Genomic DNA, 16,971 nt, shown 5'->3' with positions numbered 1-16,971 from the left:
ACGGTGGAGAGTGGGGTACTTGGTGTGGGGATGCTGCCAGGACCCATGGAACCAAAACCCCGGCAAGGTGAGTGAACGGATTGGAGGTTCGGGACAGTCTGAAATTGGGGCGGAGAGGTGTCTAAGAATCTAGAGCCAGGAGCAGCATTCCTGTCCTTCAAAGCATCTTCTTTAAAATGTCAAACTTGCTTAATCCTGCTGTGGCCTGAATCATGGCTGCCAGCCGCTCCTGCTGGTGGGAGTTAGACCATACAGCCCTTAAGCAGGTCCACAGTTAAAATTACATGTTCTGTGCTGGCACCCCCGCCAGCTCTCGTTCACACACAACCAGAGGCAGAGCCAGTTATGTGGGCCGGAGCATTTCCTCACTAGCCTGAGTTGAGTTCCCACAGATCTGGTGGAGAATTGGCCAAATAGGAATAACCGTTTGTAGTGGAGGGGGTCTTTCATCAGGCAGGGTGAAGAATAACTTTATTACATTGAAAAAACTTTATTTTATTTTTTTCCCTCCACCCAGCCCAGTATTTGTACAACATTCCCATTTGGGTCAGTGAATTGGAGGATTGATTTATGCTTAAAAATTGAATGCATGCTGGCAATCAGGAGGGATGCCACCTCTTCAAGCAGATCTAAGCGTTGTGAATTAAAATGCTTGACTTGAATCATCTCTTTTTTTTACTCTCTCTGCAAAATTACCTTTATAAAAGCTTTGTGATGTGTGACCTTTCTCTCATTCTGATTGGTCTCTCCTCTGTCTGTCCAGCAGTGGGAGACTTTTAGTGAACGCTCCTCCAGCTCGCAAACTCTGACCCAGTTTGATTCTAACATTGCACCAGCTGATCCTGTAAGTGAATCACGTAGAGTGGGCTTTCTGATGTTACGCTTTTGTTTTATTAACCCTGAACTTTTAAAAATAACTTGCTGCTTTTGCATGTGCTAAAGTTGGAAATTGACTGTATGGATATACTAATCAACTCTATTCGAAGGAGCTGCTGATAGTGATACATTCAGATCTTTTTTGCTTCTTGCTGTGCTGTATCTAAATCATCAGCATGTGCTTACAATTGAAGTTCTGTCTCTAATTCTAAAGCCTGCTGTAATGAAATGGTCTCCATTTTGTTGTAACTGGCGCATCAGTTACATGTGTGAGAAATCTGCATAATCACTGACCTTGGATAGGAGGCTAAATTCTGTGTGAAGATTTAAAATTTAATTTTTTGCTTCTCCCAACCCAGTTTATTTGTGTCTCCATTTTTGTTTCCCCTCTCTCATTGCGGCACCACCTCCCACCCCGTCTCTTTTGTACCCACATCTTTCCTCTCAGATTCCACGCGCCCCGAGATATAGTGCTGGGAGCCCTTCAGCCTCAAAACCCATCAAACCATCATTGATGAGAGAGTGTAGCCTGAGCGACCTGGGCTGTTTGCCAGTGCAGAGCAGACACATTCAGCCCTGTCTATCCAGTATCCAAATAAGAGTTAACCAGCAGGGGAGGCATTCGGGATTAAGAGCACTGACTGAAGTCTCATCTTTTCTTCCCTTCCCAGGCCAGTTGTTGCACCACATTGCAGACTTGGCACAATCTGCTCACTCTGGGTATTAACCATGGGGCACTTCCTGTTCACAATAGTTTGGTATTGCACCACATAGTACAGTGTCACAGGGGCAACCTGAAACCTGTGGTGTTATTTCTATGGGATTAAAGAGTAGTTAATAGTTGGGTTCCACAGAAGGTTAATCAGTTCAATCAGATTGTTCAATTGCTCTCTCAGTGCAAAGTTACTTCGGTATATGAATACTGAAACGTGTGGGAGAAGAAAGTGTATTTGCAGCTTGCACTGTGCAATAGCTTTGCTTGTTGTTAGTGCAACAATGTAGAATTTGTCAGGGTTGTTACATGGGCAAGCCTTTAAGCTGGAGTGAATCTAGTGTCAACCAGATTGCCAGTTGGTGAAAAATAAGGATGTTTGAGGTTCTTTAATTCATCAGGTTTCTCCAAATAAACTGCTGACCACTAGAATTGTTATGATTTGTCATGATACAGCGTTAGTAAGGTTGATCTGGTGCTCCACTGATTAGCTGGATACAGGAACATCCATTTACAGATTAACCAGTTGTTGCCTCACTTTTACCGCCCACAATGGAAGAGGAAATGTCTGTGGCAGTCGCCCAAGACTGCCCTTTCTCATAATGAATGTGACAATTGCAGCTCCAGTTAATTTTCTATTTTAGATGGATGAATGGCTTGAAAATGTAAGCAAAGAACAAAATTAGATACATGGAATTTGGGAGAGAACCATTAACTACTCTTTACTCCCATAGAAATAACATCACCGGTTTCAGGTTGCCCCTGTGATTTAAGTATTTTTATTTTGAGATTGCGAGGCTGTGGAATACACTGCTAGAATTGGTGATTTGAAGTCGAGGCCATGGTAATATTTAAGGAATGGTAGATAGGTGGCCGAGAAGTTCAGAATGAAGATGCACGGAAACAGCAGGCACATCAGTGTTCAACTTCCACGTGAGCAGAATTCTAACCCCTTCACCGACTTGGCTGGGGGCAAACAATCCTTCTATGTTTTTTTTATAAATTTAGATTAGCCAATTATTTTTTCCAATTAAGGGGCAATTTAGCGTGGCCAATCCACCTACTCTGCACATTTTTGGGTTGTGGGGGCGAAACCCACGCAGACACGGGGAGAATGTGCAAAACTCCACACGGACAGTGACCCAGAGCCGGGATCGAACCTGGGACTTCAGTGCCGTGAGGCGGTTGTGCTAACCACTAGGCCATCGTGCAGCCCACAATCCTTCTATGTTGTCATTTTTTGTTTTAAGAAAGGGGGTGAGTATTTGTACACTGGCCACTTAAAACTTTTACCACCCGCAGGCTAGCTATAACAATGGCCATGTTGGTGTTGGACCTCATCACAAAAAACTCTGAGGGTAAAGAGTTTGCTACAGTCGGATAGAGTGCTGGTCAGATCGGTTGGAACGCTGTTCCATTTTTTGCAGTTCCACACTGGGAAGAAATTGAGTGCTTTCTGTGCAGGAGATCATAGTTGCAGAATCAGTTGAGGTGTTTAAAAGGGAGATAGCCACACACAAAAAGAAGGTATTGAAAAGTACAAATGAAGGACAGGAATTTGGGTCTGAAAACAAGTATAGCTGTGGTTCGCACCATGATGGAGCAGATTTGATTTTGGTTAAGTGGCTTCCTAGCCTATTATAGTTTTATAATCCTAGCTTAAAAATCAGCATGAGTATGGGATGGACTTATTGCTGAATACTGATAATTTTCTGTTCCTTTTTCTCTTCACCTACTTTCCAACCCCCTAAAATGACATTTACATTTGTACTTTGTTGCCTCATTTTCGTGTTAGTTCTTTACTGATTTAATAGTGGAATAAGATTGTAGTGCTGTTTAGCATACATTGCAGATTAAGGACTAGGCTAAATTTAAAGGTGGGAAATCACTTTTTGTTGCATATTTTAATTTTTTTCATACCCTTGTTTGGATGTGATTGCTGTTTGAATAAGTGTGATTTTAAAGAGCTTTGTATCCCCCTCCTTTTCTGTCAGTGGGAGAGCAATAACCTCTGCTGCAGTGTCGAGTCATGTCATTCGAACGTCAGAGATTCTGCCCACCACCGAGAGAGGCAGAAAGGGAAAGTTATGTGCTTTACTCCAGGGAGGTGCCTTATGTACCTTCTCCCACTCCTCATTACTGCACTTAGTGGCCACATGATGCTAACGTTGACGGGGTTCTGTCCCACAAACCGAAAAGACCCATTCTTCCACCACCACTTCTTCACCCCCACCTCCCCAGGTGTGGAATCTGCCACTGCCCTGATAACTTGCAGAAAAGTTGTAAGCAGAGCGCCCTGATGAGATGACTGTTAACATTGCTCTACTCCTGCATTTTTGGTGCCTTTAATTGATATGATACAATTATGTTGCATCTGTCATTTGTGATTGTATTTGCCTTTTGCTGCAGTACGATTTGAAAAGTGCAATGCGGAGAGGCCCAGGAAAATCCATTGCTTTATTGTTGCACACTCCACCAGCATTGGTATGGAGAAGCAGAGCCCAGAGAACTTGTCTATCCATCCCACTGTGGAGGAACTGTGGGTGGGATTTTCCATCCTTTCCCGCCAGCGGGACCATCCGGTCGCACTGGAGGCAAACCCTAGGGCAGGTGTTGCCATCGGCGGGGAGGGAAAGACATACAAGACTCCATAGTGTTTGGCGGGACTGGAAGACATGGCCAATGGCAAGCCACCTCCACCACTGGAATACAAAAACTGGCTTGAAAGGAACCATAGCCATCGAGGGAGAATATCGTGCCTTCATTCAAATATATCAGAGACCAGGGCAGCACAGTGGCGCAGTGGGTTAGCCCTGCTGCCTCACGGCGCCGAGGTCCCAGGTTCAATACTGGCTCTGGGTCACTGTCCGTGTGGAGTTTGCACATTCTCCCCGTGCTTGTGTGGGTTTCGCCCCCACAACCCAAAGATGCGCAGGCTAGGTGGATTGGCCATGCTAAATTGCCCCTTAATTGGAAAAAATGAATTGGATTCTCTAAATTTATTTTTTTTTAAATCCGAGACCAGAAGGAATTGTACTGAACTGATATTTGAATGTGCTGAAGCATTTTTTTTTGTCCGGTAATTCAGGCAAAACTGATTCCTGACCCCCAAGGATTATCCATTTTATAATCGCAATAGTTTTTCTTTTTTTTAATATAAATTTAGAGTACCCAATTTGGGGGAAATTTACCTGCACATTTTTGGGTTGTGGGGGCGAAACCCACACAAACACAGAATGTGCAAACTCCACATGGACGGTGACCCGAGCCGGGATCGAACCTGAGACCTCGGCGCCATGAGGCAGCAGTGCTAACCACTGTGCCACCATGCTGCCCCTTAATCACAATAGTTTAATCATGGCTGTTCTATGCGTTGTCATCAAAACCATTTTGTGCTCTTCATATTCAGAAAGTGAGAATATTAATTGGGTGCACTTTTAAAAAGTTCTTCACCTGAGAATTGTGAATAGTCTGATTTTTAAAAATCTCCCCTTCATCTCTTTTTCATTTCATTTCATTCATTTTCATTTCATTTCTTCTACAATTGCTAATGGTATTGTCTTTTTCCTCCACCCCAACCTCCCTTCCTTTATCCCCACCCAAACAATTAACTTGCAGGACACCGCTATCGTTCACCCTGTTCCAATCCGCATGACTCCAAGTAAAATTCACATGCAAGAGATGGAGCTGAAAAGAATTGGAAGTGGTAATGAAAAGGCTGCTCCCATGTCTGTCTGTCTCATTCAGCATTTATTTCTGGGCTGACCATCAAGGTTTTGGTTGTGTAACTATAATCTTCCTTAGTTCCAGAGAAAATGTAATTTTTTAATACATATATTTGCCTCTCCTAGCTTGCTAAAGAATGTCTTTTCTAAATTATTTGTCAGCACCTCTTTTAAAAAAGGTGATAAAATGAGACACTCTCTGCTTGGGCATGGAATAAGGTTACTTGTTCAACCGGGGAATCTTAATGGGTGGGTACACGGCAGTCTCCTCCCTGGAGTTGCAACCCATTTCCTAAATGGAAGGTGTGTGGATTGACTTCTGTTCTTTCCAAAAACGCCTCCGTTACCATTTGCATCATGAGCAGATTAGCTTTGACACAGTGTTTTCGTTGTGGCAGGCAAAATTTAAGAAGTGCTCTTCCAGGTATTGGCAGACCAGGTGCAAAGGGGTTTAAAGGGTGCAAATTGGTTGACTTATCCATTTCCTATTCCCGCTACTTGGTCAGTAATATCACTGCCCAGCTTTGTGCTGGGTGCACAGACCCGAGAGTCCTCCTGTTCCATTTCCTCAACTCTGCTGAGTTATTTGATCTTGGCTGGGTTAGCAAGTAGGTTTCAGTGCTTCTGGGCACTTGAGGGAGACAGATTAACTAGAGTTCCTCCCTCCAACCACTATCATAAAGTGAGGCTCCTGCTAGAAATTGCGCTTATCCTGTTCCCCTGGTTGAAAAGAACGGTGGGCAGCAGGGTTCTGAGAGAATGATTAACTGACTCGATATTTCCTGTAGAATTGCTGAGGAAGTTCTATACCCCTCATGAATGTTAGGGTCCCTGGTCTTCAACCTCCTTGAGAAGAGAGGCCAATAGGTGAAGCACAGGGGTTCATAGAATCTCTACAGTGCAGCAGGAGGCCATTCAGCCCATTGTTTCTGCACCGACCCTCTGAAAGAACACCCACCCAGGCCCGCTACCTCGCCCTATCCCTCTAACCACCTCTTTGAACTGTGGGAGGAAACCGGAGCATCCGGAGGAAACCCATGCAAACACCGGGAGAATATGCAAACTCCACACAGGTTGATGTGTAGTCACTCCATGACCAAAATGCATTCATGGTAATCGACCTGCTGACTCTGGGCGGGAATTTCTGACCCAATCCACTGTCCTGATTGTCCGGTCCCACCGGCAGTCAATTGACCTGGCTGGGCCACTGAATCTCCCATGGCAGGTCCCGCCACAACAGGAGTATTCCAGCCTCTGGATTTCTTCAAGATAGTTAAATGCAGAGTATCTGTGTCGGGCACATTCAGGATTTTAATGAGATCTTTTGTGATTATCATAGTATCAGGAGAGTGGACAACTTTCACCTTTTGCATCCATTGCATAAGGTCTCACAGTTCGGTTATGGTGGGTATGGAATAACATTTCCACTACATTGTTCCAACCTTTACCCAGCCTCAGGAATCATTCTACAGTATCTGACCCATTCCCCACTTTCTCCTTCCGGTCATATGTCCACTTCAGTGAGGTTGCCAGCTTCGGCTGACACTAAACTAGCTAATACCACGTCGGCTTGGGACTGAATTGAATGTCTGAACCTCAGTTTACTCAAAACATTGCAACTGGCAGAGAGTCTTCAGTACATCATTTGTGGCCTGGATTTGAGTCAAATCCCAGAGATGAATGAACAGTTCACAGCTGCAGCGCTCCACCCAGCCCCTGTTGTATTGTTTTTACCTTCAATAAAAAGGAACAGTTCGTGGTTCTATATCCCTTGGGAATACAAATATAATGTTCTTTTTGTGACATTGGTTCAAATGCCTCATAACAGGTTCTCAAACTGAAGGAGTATGCTGAGGCTAGAATATTAAATTTAATAGGCTTGTCAGTTTGTGGTAGTGGGTGCAATGGGCAAGCGAGATCACTATATAAAGTACAGTGTTTCAAATCGGGTAGAATTCATCATTGTACCTGTGCGGACATTACAGGAGCCATTTTAAGGAGTGAATAGGAAACTTCACAACGCACAAGTTTGCAGACTTGTTCATATTAATAATGGTTATATATTGAATTTCTGGCCTCTAAAATGCCCTTTCAATGTAAAACTGATGGATGAGGCTACCCAGTGCACAGCTGGCGATGGGAAGCACTTCTTTCTTTTACTTGTACTTGGTCCCTGCAGTTATTGATCTCCCTTTTTCATTGTCGTGACATTACTGCATTTTGTGTTTGAAACTAGAAATCGAATTAGGCGGCCGGATTTTGTCTCCGCCGCTGTCAATTTGATTTCCCAAAGGTACGTGAACTGTGATGGCATCGCACTGTATGACTTCATTTAATGAAATGGAGTAATGGATTGTTGCATTTGCTGAGCGTACCCACCACTATCCCATCTGAAAGGTAATGGGTGCTCGTGCTGCTGTTAGAGTGCATCCAGTGATCCGTTGTGACAGAAATTGTGGCCTAATCATAGAAAGGATTTGTTTTCTTCACATTTTGAATTGTGGTTGATGAAATCCAAATGATTTCTGATGTTGTGTTACAGAACTAACACACCCAACTAGTCCTCTGCTTACAAACTCACCTGAGCTTTCAGAAGAAGCTAAGTTAGCCACCACTGTGAAATTTGTTGCAGGAAACACTGTAGGTAAGGGAAATAAATGTTTTGTAGCACTTCTATTTTTGTATCCTGTAAGCCGCAGTATAATTTCTGTGTTTTTGTTTTTGATTCCTTCATGGGATGTGAACATCGCTGCCACAGGCAACTTTGTCGTCTATTTGTTGTTGACAGGAGTTGCCATTGTATTTATCTCTGCCCCATGGTGCTTTAACTTAAAATCATGCAACTCACCAGCAGAAAGCACGCTGCTTGAATATCATCCTTGCATGAGAACAATGTCGGGAAGATTCCCAGTCCTCAAAGTACCGTGAGCCTGCACAGGTATAGAATTGTTAGGATTATTCTAGAGGATTGGCACTGTTCCAGTCCAAGGAGACTCTGCCAATGGCCCCAATCAGGATGATCACTTTTTTTTTGTTTTGACTTGCAACCTGAACGAGATGACTTGCTTTTATTTTGTCCTTCTCTCTCTTTTGGCTGCCCATTCTGTGCACAGTTCTTACTATTCAAGTAACTTCATCAGAATTTTATTAATAAGGGGATCAGGGGTTATGGGGAGAAGGCAGGAGAATGGGGATGAGGAACATATCAGCCATTATCGAATGGTGGAGCAGACTCGATGGGCCAAGTGGCCTAATTCTGCTCCTATGACGTGTGGTCTAATTTACTCATGGAATATTTTAGATATTGGTTTTGCTAGAATTTCTGCATTATATGTGGGTAATTTTGAATAATGTTTTAAATTCAATTCCTTTTCTAGCTGATGGATACAGTAGTTCAGATTCGTTTGTTTCAGAGACTGATCAGATCGGAAACAACATAACTCGGCAACGGTAAGTGGAGGCTTCTCTGGGGAGATTCTAGGCTTGTGGTTTTATAGAATTAAATTACTATGTGGAGGGAAGTATATTATGATTAATATGTTCTCTCGAGAGTTTAAAAAAAACATAATGGGCTTAATTCAGGAGAGAAGCCACCTGATCATGGGGGTGAAAGCATACATCACATTCTCAGACATGTTTGTGCTCTCCACAGTTCACATTCAGGCACTTCCCCAGACAATACTCTCAAGACTGCTGCACCTCCTCCACCTCCACCAAGACCCCAGCCTTCACATTCAAGATCCTCATCCCTAGATATGAACAGAACCTTCGCTGCCAGCAACGCAGGTGGGAACCTTTTTATTGTAGAGATTGTCTTGTCAAATCGTGCAGAATATTTAAAAAGCGGTTTGGGGAGTATGGTCATCGATGCAGTGATTACAGTTTAAATTTTGGCCGCGGCATCTCGTTACTAGCGTGCAGACGGAGTCGGCTGCTGGTGTGGCGATAGGTCAGTTTGTGATGTTTTGGAAGTCGAACGTGACGTGCTTTTGAGAATATCTGGTCATTTGCTTTTCTGCTTTTCCTTTTCATAACTGCTGCTCTGAAGGGCAACCGCAAGCTGGAGTTGTCACCTGTCCTCCTGCAGTGCCTCCGAGACCTCAGCCCACGCAGGTAAATTAATTGTCTCAATAGGGCTGAGCTTTAAAAATCTAAATGTTGGGTGTGAAGTGTACGCTGAACTTGACTGAGGAACTCACTTGCCTGCGCCAGCGTGTGAAAACTAAAGTAAAATGATTGGGAGTCGGTATGAATAATCGGGACTTTAAACACCAGATTTATGCCATGTTCCTGCTGTTAGTCTAGTCTAAGTTTAGTGTCAACAATCATCTATGCACATTTGGCATAGCATTTTTAATAAAATGTAATTGTCCCAAGTTTTTCCATTTTTAGTGCAGGTCGTTCTGATATCATGCCATTTTATTTAAAGATGCAGAAAACTCGCTGTATGTGTTTCAGAATTTTTGAAGTGGTATTTAAGTATCTTCAACAAATAGTGACAATTTTCAGACAATTATGTATGTCTTTAATTTAAATTGGTGCGCCACAACACTAAGGATGAAGTGCATCTCTCCTGTTGTGCTGCTTTTATCTAGGTCTCCGCGCCGCCATTGCATCGCTCTGCAGAGGCTGATGGCCACGCAGCCCACACGAGCACCTCGCCTCACCAGATGCCAGAGCAGCCCAACTTTGCTGATTTCCGGCAATTTGAAGCGTTTGTGTCGAAGAGCACAGAGCAGCAAATGGATGACTCGGCCAAGCATTCGGAAGCCATTCCGGTGAGCATTGTTTGAGCTTCGTCACGGGCGAATGTCAATCGTCTGCATTTGTGACCAATATTCAATCAACTTTAAATGCACTCCTTTAGGCTGAAAAACCTCAAGATTCAACAGGGACCCTAAGAACAACAAAACTAGATGGTTCTAGTGATGAAAAGCCAACTGGAAACACAGTACGTAGAATCCTTAATTAAGCTGCTTATAATAAGTTATAGAGTGGCCTCTGGGTGCCCATGCAATTCTAATTCCAGGTTACAGGAGAACCTTAACACATAGGAGTTGGGTGGCTGCTGTTCTATGGGGACTGCAATAGTTTATGGAGACCGTGCTCAATTATTTTCCGCAAACTCCCCCCCCCCCCCCCCCCCCCCCCCAAACATCAAATTCTCCATTGGAAATCAGTGTTTGCTTTTTTTTTTTAAATCATAGATCATAGAATTTACAGTGCAGAAGGAGGCCATTCGGCCCATCGAGTCTGCACCGGCTCTTGGAAAGAGCACCCGACCCAAGTTCAACACCTCCACCCTATCCCAATAACCCAGTAACCCCACCCAACACTAAGGGCAATTTTGGACACTAAGGGCAATTTATCATGGCCAATCCACCTAACCTGCACATCTTTGGACTGTGGGAGGAAACCGGAGCACCCGGAGGAAACCCACGCACACACGGGGAGGATGTGCAGACTCCGCACAGACAGTGACCCAAGCCGGAATCGAACCTGGGACCCTGGAGCTGTGAAGCCATTGTGCTATCCACAATGCTACCGCGCTGCCCCACTTTAATCACCCCACTTTAAGTCCCCTTCGGAAGGGAATACCCTGAAAACGGCGTATCTGTATCCAGCCATCTGGACCTATTGTAAGAGACATCTGAACCTGCGTTAGGATTCAACCAAACCTTGTCATTGTCTCTAGATTATCTTCAAAACCAAACACAACGGTGAACATAGATGCAAGTTCGCTTTTCCCTTTTTGAGTGCCCCATTCCTCTCCACTTCTGTTTGCTTTGAAAAGGCCCAAACTTCTCATTCTTTTGCAGTGAGCACTGTTTTGTAGTTCAGATTTTAACATCGATGCTTTTCCATCCTTCCTAAGTTTTATAGCAGTTTGTTTTTATGCAGCATCTTTGATGTCATAGAATGACACGGCGCTTCAGAGGAGCTTAATCAGGCAATGTTTCACACCAAGGCAATGTTTCACACCAAGACATATTTGGGCAGGTGACCAAAAGCTTTGCTCACAGATGCAGGTTTTGAGGCTCCTCTGAAAGGAGGTCAGTGTGGCAGGAGAGGTTTTAGCTGTGTAACTGAAGCCAATGGCTGAGCCGTGAAAGTCAGGGATGCCCCAAGAGGCCAGAGTTGGACAAGGTCACAGAGGGAAGGAAAAAGAAAAGGGGGTTAGAGGACAAGAATGAGAATTTTAATCGAGGCATTATTGGGCTGAGGTCAGTGAACAAAAGGGAGTGTTGGGTGAATGGGACATAGTGCAAGTTGGAACATGGGCAGCAGAGTTTTAGATATCAGAAAAAATGTCCAATTTCACGAATTACGTTTGCAATGTTCGTCAAAAAACAGCCGAAACTTCAGCAGCACTGCACGTTTAGGGAGATGCCTCAGAAAACCTTGCAGTGCAGAGGATAAAAATGGACACCAGGGTGAAAATGTGATCCAAGAGCCACCTACAAATCATTATTCAGCTGAAATGGAATCTGATGTTGAACATTATTTGGGAATTTTATGAATTCTACCTTTTTTTTGTTTTTGAAATTACAGGTTAAAAGTACATCATCTCTTGTCCCCCCTCCAAAGCCCATCCGCAGGAGACTGAAGTCTGATGACGAACTTCGTGCTGAACCAGACGAGCTTACCCCAAAAACTAGTATAATTAATCCTCTGCTCGTTGCACAGTCATCGATTCCAAGGTATAATTCTATTTAAATCCTGTACCCATCCGGATTGTTTTCCTGTGATCAATCCGTGCAGCACGTTGGATCTGGGTGCATGTCAAAGCAATCGACAGTTCGTTATCCGCATTGTTACTCAATATTTAGTTTATTTTCTCCTGTCATTTGGTGTTGTGAACTCTTCCAAACTGCGGAGGCAGTCTCACCTGCTGATATATAATTTGACTGCCGTTATGAGCAAAAGCACGCTGGGACAACTGGCTGTAAATTACCCTCTTCTCTGCTCACCTACCCCAAACGGGAAGTGGCTAATCTCTGCCTACCAATCCTCCACAATAGTTCAGCTTGAAATTGGGGACTTGCCACGTGGTAAATTTATGGCTTCGATATTCTGTTGCACTCTTTCACTGCAAATGTAATGTTTATAAAGAGGAACGGGAGACTAGCTGACCCATAAAATTGTCTATTCAAATAAATCAGTGAGCTGAAGGTCTGCCCTATCCCCAATCCCTTCCATTGGCTGGAAATATTTTAATGGAAAATTTTAGTCGCATCTAACTGATTCCTAGTTGGTATAAGGCTTAATTGTGTACAGTGGTTGATATCAAGTGCTGAATTTCAAAGGGACTCAGTTGGGTGTCCTTGTTAATGAGTCATTGAAAGCTAATGTGCAGGTACAGGAAGCAATTAGGGCAAAGAGGATATTTGTATAAGGGGAAAGATGTCTTACTGCAATTAAATAGAGCCATGGTGACACCACACCTGCAGAATTGTGAGCAGTTTTGGTCTCTTTATCCAAGGATAAATATACTTGCCATGGGGGGAGTGCAACAGGGGTGCACCGAAATAATTCCTGGGATGGAGGAATTGTCCTGAAAGGAAAGGTTAAATAGACTGGACCTTTATACTCTGGGGTACAGAGGAATGAGAGGTGATCTCATTCAAACATCAAAATTCCTACAAGGCTTGACAGGGTAGATGCAGGAAGGATGTCTTCCCCGACCTGAGGACTATCTTGAATTAGGGGAAGCAGTGGCGTAATGGTATTGTCACTGGGCCGGCTAGTAATCCAGAGACCAGGGTAATGATCTGGGGACCTGGGTTCAAATCCCACCTCGGCAGATGGTGACGTTTGAATTCACCATTTTGTTTGCGTTCAATTAAAAACCTGAAACCATTATCAATTGTCGTAAAAACCCATCTGATTCACTAATGTTCTTTGGGGAAGGAAATCATAGAATTTATAGAATTTACAGTGCAGAAGGAGGCCTAAATCTGGCGTCCTTACCTGGTCTGGCTGACATGTGACTCAAAACCCTCTGAAACGGGCTGGCTCCATTTCAGGGCAATTAGGGATGGACAATAAATGCTGGCCCAGCCAGTGACGCCCACGTCCCATAAATACATTTTTAAAAGACAGGCCATTTAGGACTAAAATGAGGAATTTATTTAAACCGAGTTTGGTGAATATTTGGAATTCTCAACCCCCAGAGGGCTGTGAAGTCACGTAACGGTCAACTCAAGAGTTACATAGATTTTAACATATTAAAGCTTTAAGGGATGTGAAAATAGTGCAGGAAAATAGTGTTAGAAGATCAGTCACCATCTCATGGCATAGATGGTCTCCTTCTTACCTTATTACTAGCATTTCGCTGAGGCCGGGTCCGAGGATTGTTGAAGAGAAAATGGGAAGTGTCACATTGGTGAATTAGTGACTTTACTCCAGTCACTTGACATTAGAGCTCAATTATGCTGGGACAGAATCGGAATTTTACTTTGCATCCATACCAGATCCTGGGAGTGTCACTTTAAGGTGCCTTGTGAAAAGCGTTGATCACGACCTTGTTAACATTTCCCCCCCCTTGCTTTTTACTTGCATCAGGAAAATTAGGCCTGATTTTTAGTGGCAGAATCCTGGGCAGGACTGGACCTACTGAGTTCTAATGCATTGAGTGCTCACACATGTTGCCAGTCCATGACCAGTCACCACCCTGCCTTACTGTGTGAGGAGCAGAAACAAACTGTGACAAAGCTGGGGGGGCAAGAGGGAGAAAGTTATTAATGCACCTTCTTTAATTATAGGTCATTTGGCAAAGATAAAAAGTCTATTCAGGCTTCGATCAGAAGAAATAAGGAAACTAACACGGTATTAGCCAGACTCAACAGTGAATTACAACAACAGCTGAAGGTACTGAGTTCAATACCACTGAAACTTGAAGCAAACATCAATGCTTGTGACACTCCGAACAGCATATTTAACTTAGCCTTTCTTTCCGTGTTTCCCCTTCCAATTACCTCTGATAAAGAGGTGATACAAAAGAATGGAAATCACATAAGGACAATTGGATAGATTCTAAAGGATTCAATAATCCAAGTATTTTTTTTTTGAAATGGCTCTTTAGTAGTTTCATTAACCTTTTATGGCTCCCAATTAAAAGTTGCTCAATAGTCCTTTCCACGAGTGACTTGGCAATGGGTGGAATCCTGAGCCGTTAACAGTGAGTTAATTTGTAATTTCCCTGTCCACACAAACTCGAGATCAATGCATTAATCTTCCTAAAGAAGGCCTTTGGAATAAAAATTTGAAGGCTCTGGAACATTAATAAAAACCTCAGGAGTACCGTCATCTTCACGGACTACACCCGCCCTGCCAACAACAGCGGGAGCCCGTCCCACCTCTGAAAACCCCCTTCATCTGCTCCACCAGCTGTGCTAAATTCTATTTATGTAGCTGCTCTCATCCCCGTGCCACCTGGATGCCCAGATACCTGAAACTCGCGCCCACCACCTTAAACGGCAGATTGCCCGGCCTCCTTTCCTGCCCCCTCGCCTGGAACCTCGCTCTTTCCGATGTTTAACTTCAACAGAACCAGCCAAATTCCTCCAAACTGTCCACGATTCTCCCCCCCCCCCCCCCCCCCCCAATACCTTCCAATGGGTCTGATACGTAAAGCCACAAATCTTCCACATCTAGCGAGACCCTGTGCTCAAACCCCCACACTATCTCCTGTCAACACTTGACGCGCTAAGCGCCATTGCCAGTGGTTCTATCGCCAAGGCAAAGAGCAATGGGGAGTGTGGCCATTCCTGCCTCATCCCATGATGCAACTGAAATACCCCAAACTCGCCCGGTTCGTCCTTAGACTTGCTGCCGGCTCCCGATACAACTGGACCCAATCCACAAACCCCTGCCCGAACCCAAACCACCCCAATACCCCTCTCAAATATTCACATTCTACCCGATCAAAGGCCTTCTCCGTGTCCATAGCGACCGCCACTTCCACATTCCGTCCCTCCGAGGGCATCATTATAATGTTCAACAAACGCCTGACGTTAGCCGACAGATGCCTCCCTTTAATAAACCCCGTCTGGTCTTCCCCTATCATCCCCCTATCATCAACAGGGGCTGTTTAGCTCACAAGGGGCTGTTTAGCTCACAGGGCTAATCGCTGGCTTTGAAAGCAGACCAAGGCAAGCCAGCAGCACGGTTCGATTCCCGTAACAGCCTCCCCGAACAGGCGCCGGAATGTGGCGACTAGGGGCTTTTCACAGTAACTTCATTTGAAGCCTACTCGTGACAATAAGCGATTTTCATTTCATTTCATTTCATTTCATCATCCCAGCACACTGTCCTCCATTCGCAGGGCCAGGATCTTTGCCAGCAACTTGCCATCTGCATTCAGCAGTGATATTGGATGGTAGGACCCACACTGCTCTGGGTCCTTTATCCTTCTTCAAAGTTGAGGATAACGGGGCGGGGGAGCTCACATTTCCCCCTCGCCTTATTGAATGTCCTTAACCAGCAGGGGCCCCAAGTCTCCCAAAAACTTTTAATAAAATTCTACTGGGAAGCTATCTCGGCGCAGGACCTTCCCTGCCTGCATTTCCTGAGTCTGAGAATTAGCCAGTGCTGCTCTTGGGAGAAGTGTGAGAGCAAGTGGGCGGGCATGATCTGAAAAAGCTGAAGTGTGAAGAATTAACCAAGGCCTTTTCTTTCTCTCTCCCTCTCCCCTCTCCATCCCGGACAATCATCATAGGATGTGCTTGAGGAGAGAATCTCTCTCGAGGTCCAACTGGAGCAGCTTCGGCCATTTTCGCACTTGTAACAGAGCCTCCTGATGCTTGGATGAGACTAAAATCCGTGTTTGGTCCGAGTGTGTCACCGGACCCTCCACCCTGCAGACAGCTTACCTGTGTTCAGCATCGCCGGTCTACTATGCAGAGATAGTTTACGTGGTTAATTTTATCAGGCTGCACACTTGACATGTGGCTGCAGTGTGTTTGAGGTGTTGGGGGAGGGGGGGGCAATAATGTAAGAGGAAGTTGTAAAGCTTATGGGCGTTCAGACCCTGGATGGGGAGGGATTTGCAACAGTGTTGATTCTACAGAAGAGCGAATATTTTAACAAACCCTCCTGGATCAGTCCAACATTACAGACAGCAGAGCTGGCTTGCCAACAGGACAGAGATCCTAAATGAGATGCCGTGTTGAATCTTCCGGACTTGCTGTGGTTGAAAGAGGGAAGCTACCAGCCAGCTGCAACAGGGAAACACCCCACGCTCAGTCGGCCAAACTCCCTGACTGGTATTTAGTTTGGGAAATGTTACTTTGATGGAGTTATTGTGGTCGTGCAAAAGTTAGGGATGGAAGAGCTGTGCTGGAGTGGAAAATGTCTGTGCCAGTGTCTCAAATGCTTCTCTCCTGAATCTGCATAGCTTACTTTTTGGACGAGGAGCGGGGCTTTCTTGCATTTTGTGTGAAAATGGCTTGCCTTGCCCTTTTTACTTTCAGATCATTAAAAAAAAAATTGTTTCATTGCATTACTGCAGAAAAACACTACGAACCTAATGTCCCTATACATTTGGAACAACCTCGGGTGGGGGGGGGGGGGGGGGGGGGGGGAGATATGTAATTAAATATTTTGCACTACTGACGTACAAGTGTATTCATGAACTGGTAGGCATGGTTCATAACC

General features: G+C 44.6%; 1 protein-coding gene across 9 annotated transcripts in view; it reads left to right on the top strand.

Annotated features, from left to right (window-relative positions):
- Positions 1–16,803, top strand: part of reps1 (RALBP1 associated Eps domain containing 1) — an 80,061-nt gene extending 63,258 nt beyond the window's left edge. For 7 of the 9 annotated variants that reach the window (XM_038816425.1, XM_038816379.1, XM_038816394.1 and 4 more), the window contains 11 exons: positions 764–844; positions 5,207–5,294; positions 7,856–7,957; positions 8,691–8,763; positions 8,966–9,099; positions 9,362–9,426; positions 9,909–10,091; positions 10,181–10,264; positions 11,866–12,014; positions 14,079–14,184; positions 16,034–16,803. In XM_038816425.1, the coding sequence (XP_038672353.1) occupies positions 764–844; positions 5,207–5,294; positions 7,856–7,957; positions 8,691–8,763; positions 8,966–9,099; positions 9,362–9,426; positions 9,909–10,091; positions 10,181–10,264; positions 11,866–12,014; positions 14,079–14,184; positions 16,034–16,102 (1,134 nt within the window). In that variant the 3' untranslated portion in view covers positions 16,103–16,803. The remainder of the gene's footprint in view (positions 1–763; positions 845–5,206; positions 5,295–7,855; positions 7,958–8,690; positions 8,764–8,965; positions 9,100–9,361; positions 9,427–9,908; positions 10,092–10,180; positions 10,265–11,865; positions 12,015–14,078; positions 14,185–16,033) is intronic. The other 2 variants (XM_038816414.1, XM_038816436.1) reach the window with 2 other exon arrangements.
- The last annotated feature ends 168 nt before the right edge of the window (positions 16,804–16,971 follow it).

This window comes from Scyliorhinus canicula, chromosome 1 (genome assembly GCF_902713615.1).
Source record: "Scyliorhinus canicula chromosome 1, sScyCan1.1, whole genome shotgun sequence".
Taxonomy (NCBI): Eukaryota; Metazoa; Chordata; class Chondrichthyes; order Carcharhiniformes; family Scyliorhinidae; genus Scyliorhinus; species Scyliorhinus canicula.
The sequence above is the reverse complement of the archived record's forward strand: the minus strand, read 5'-3'. Positions and strand labels throughout refer to the sequence as shown.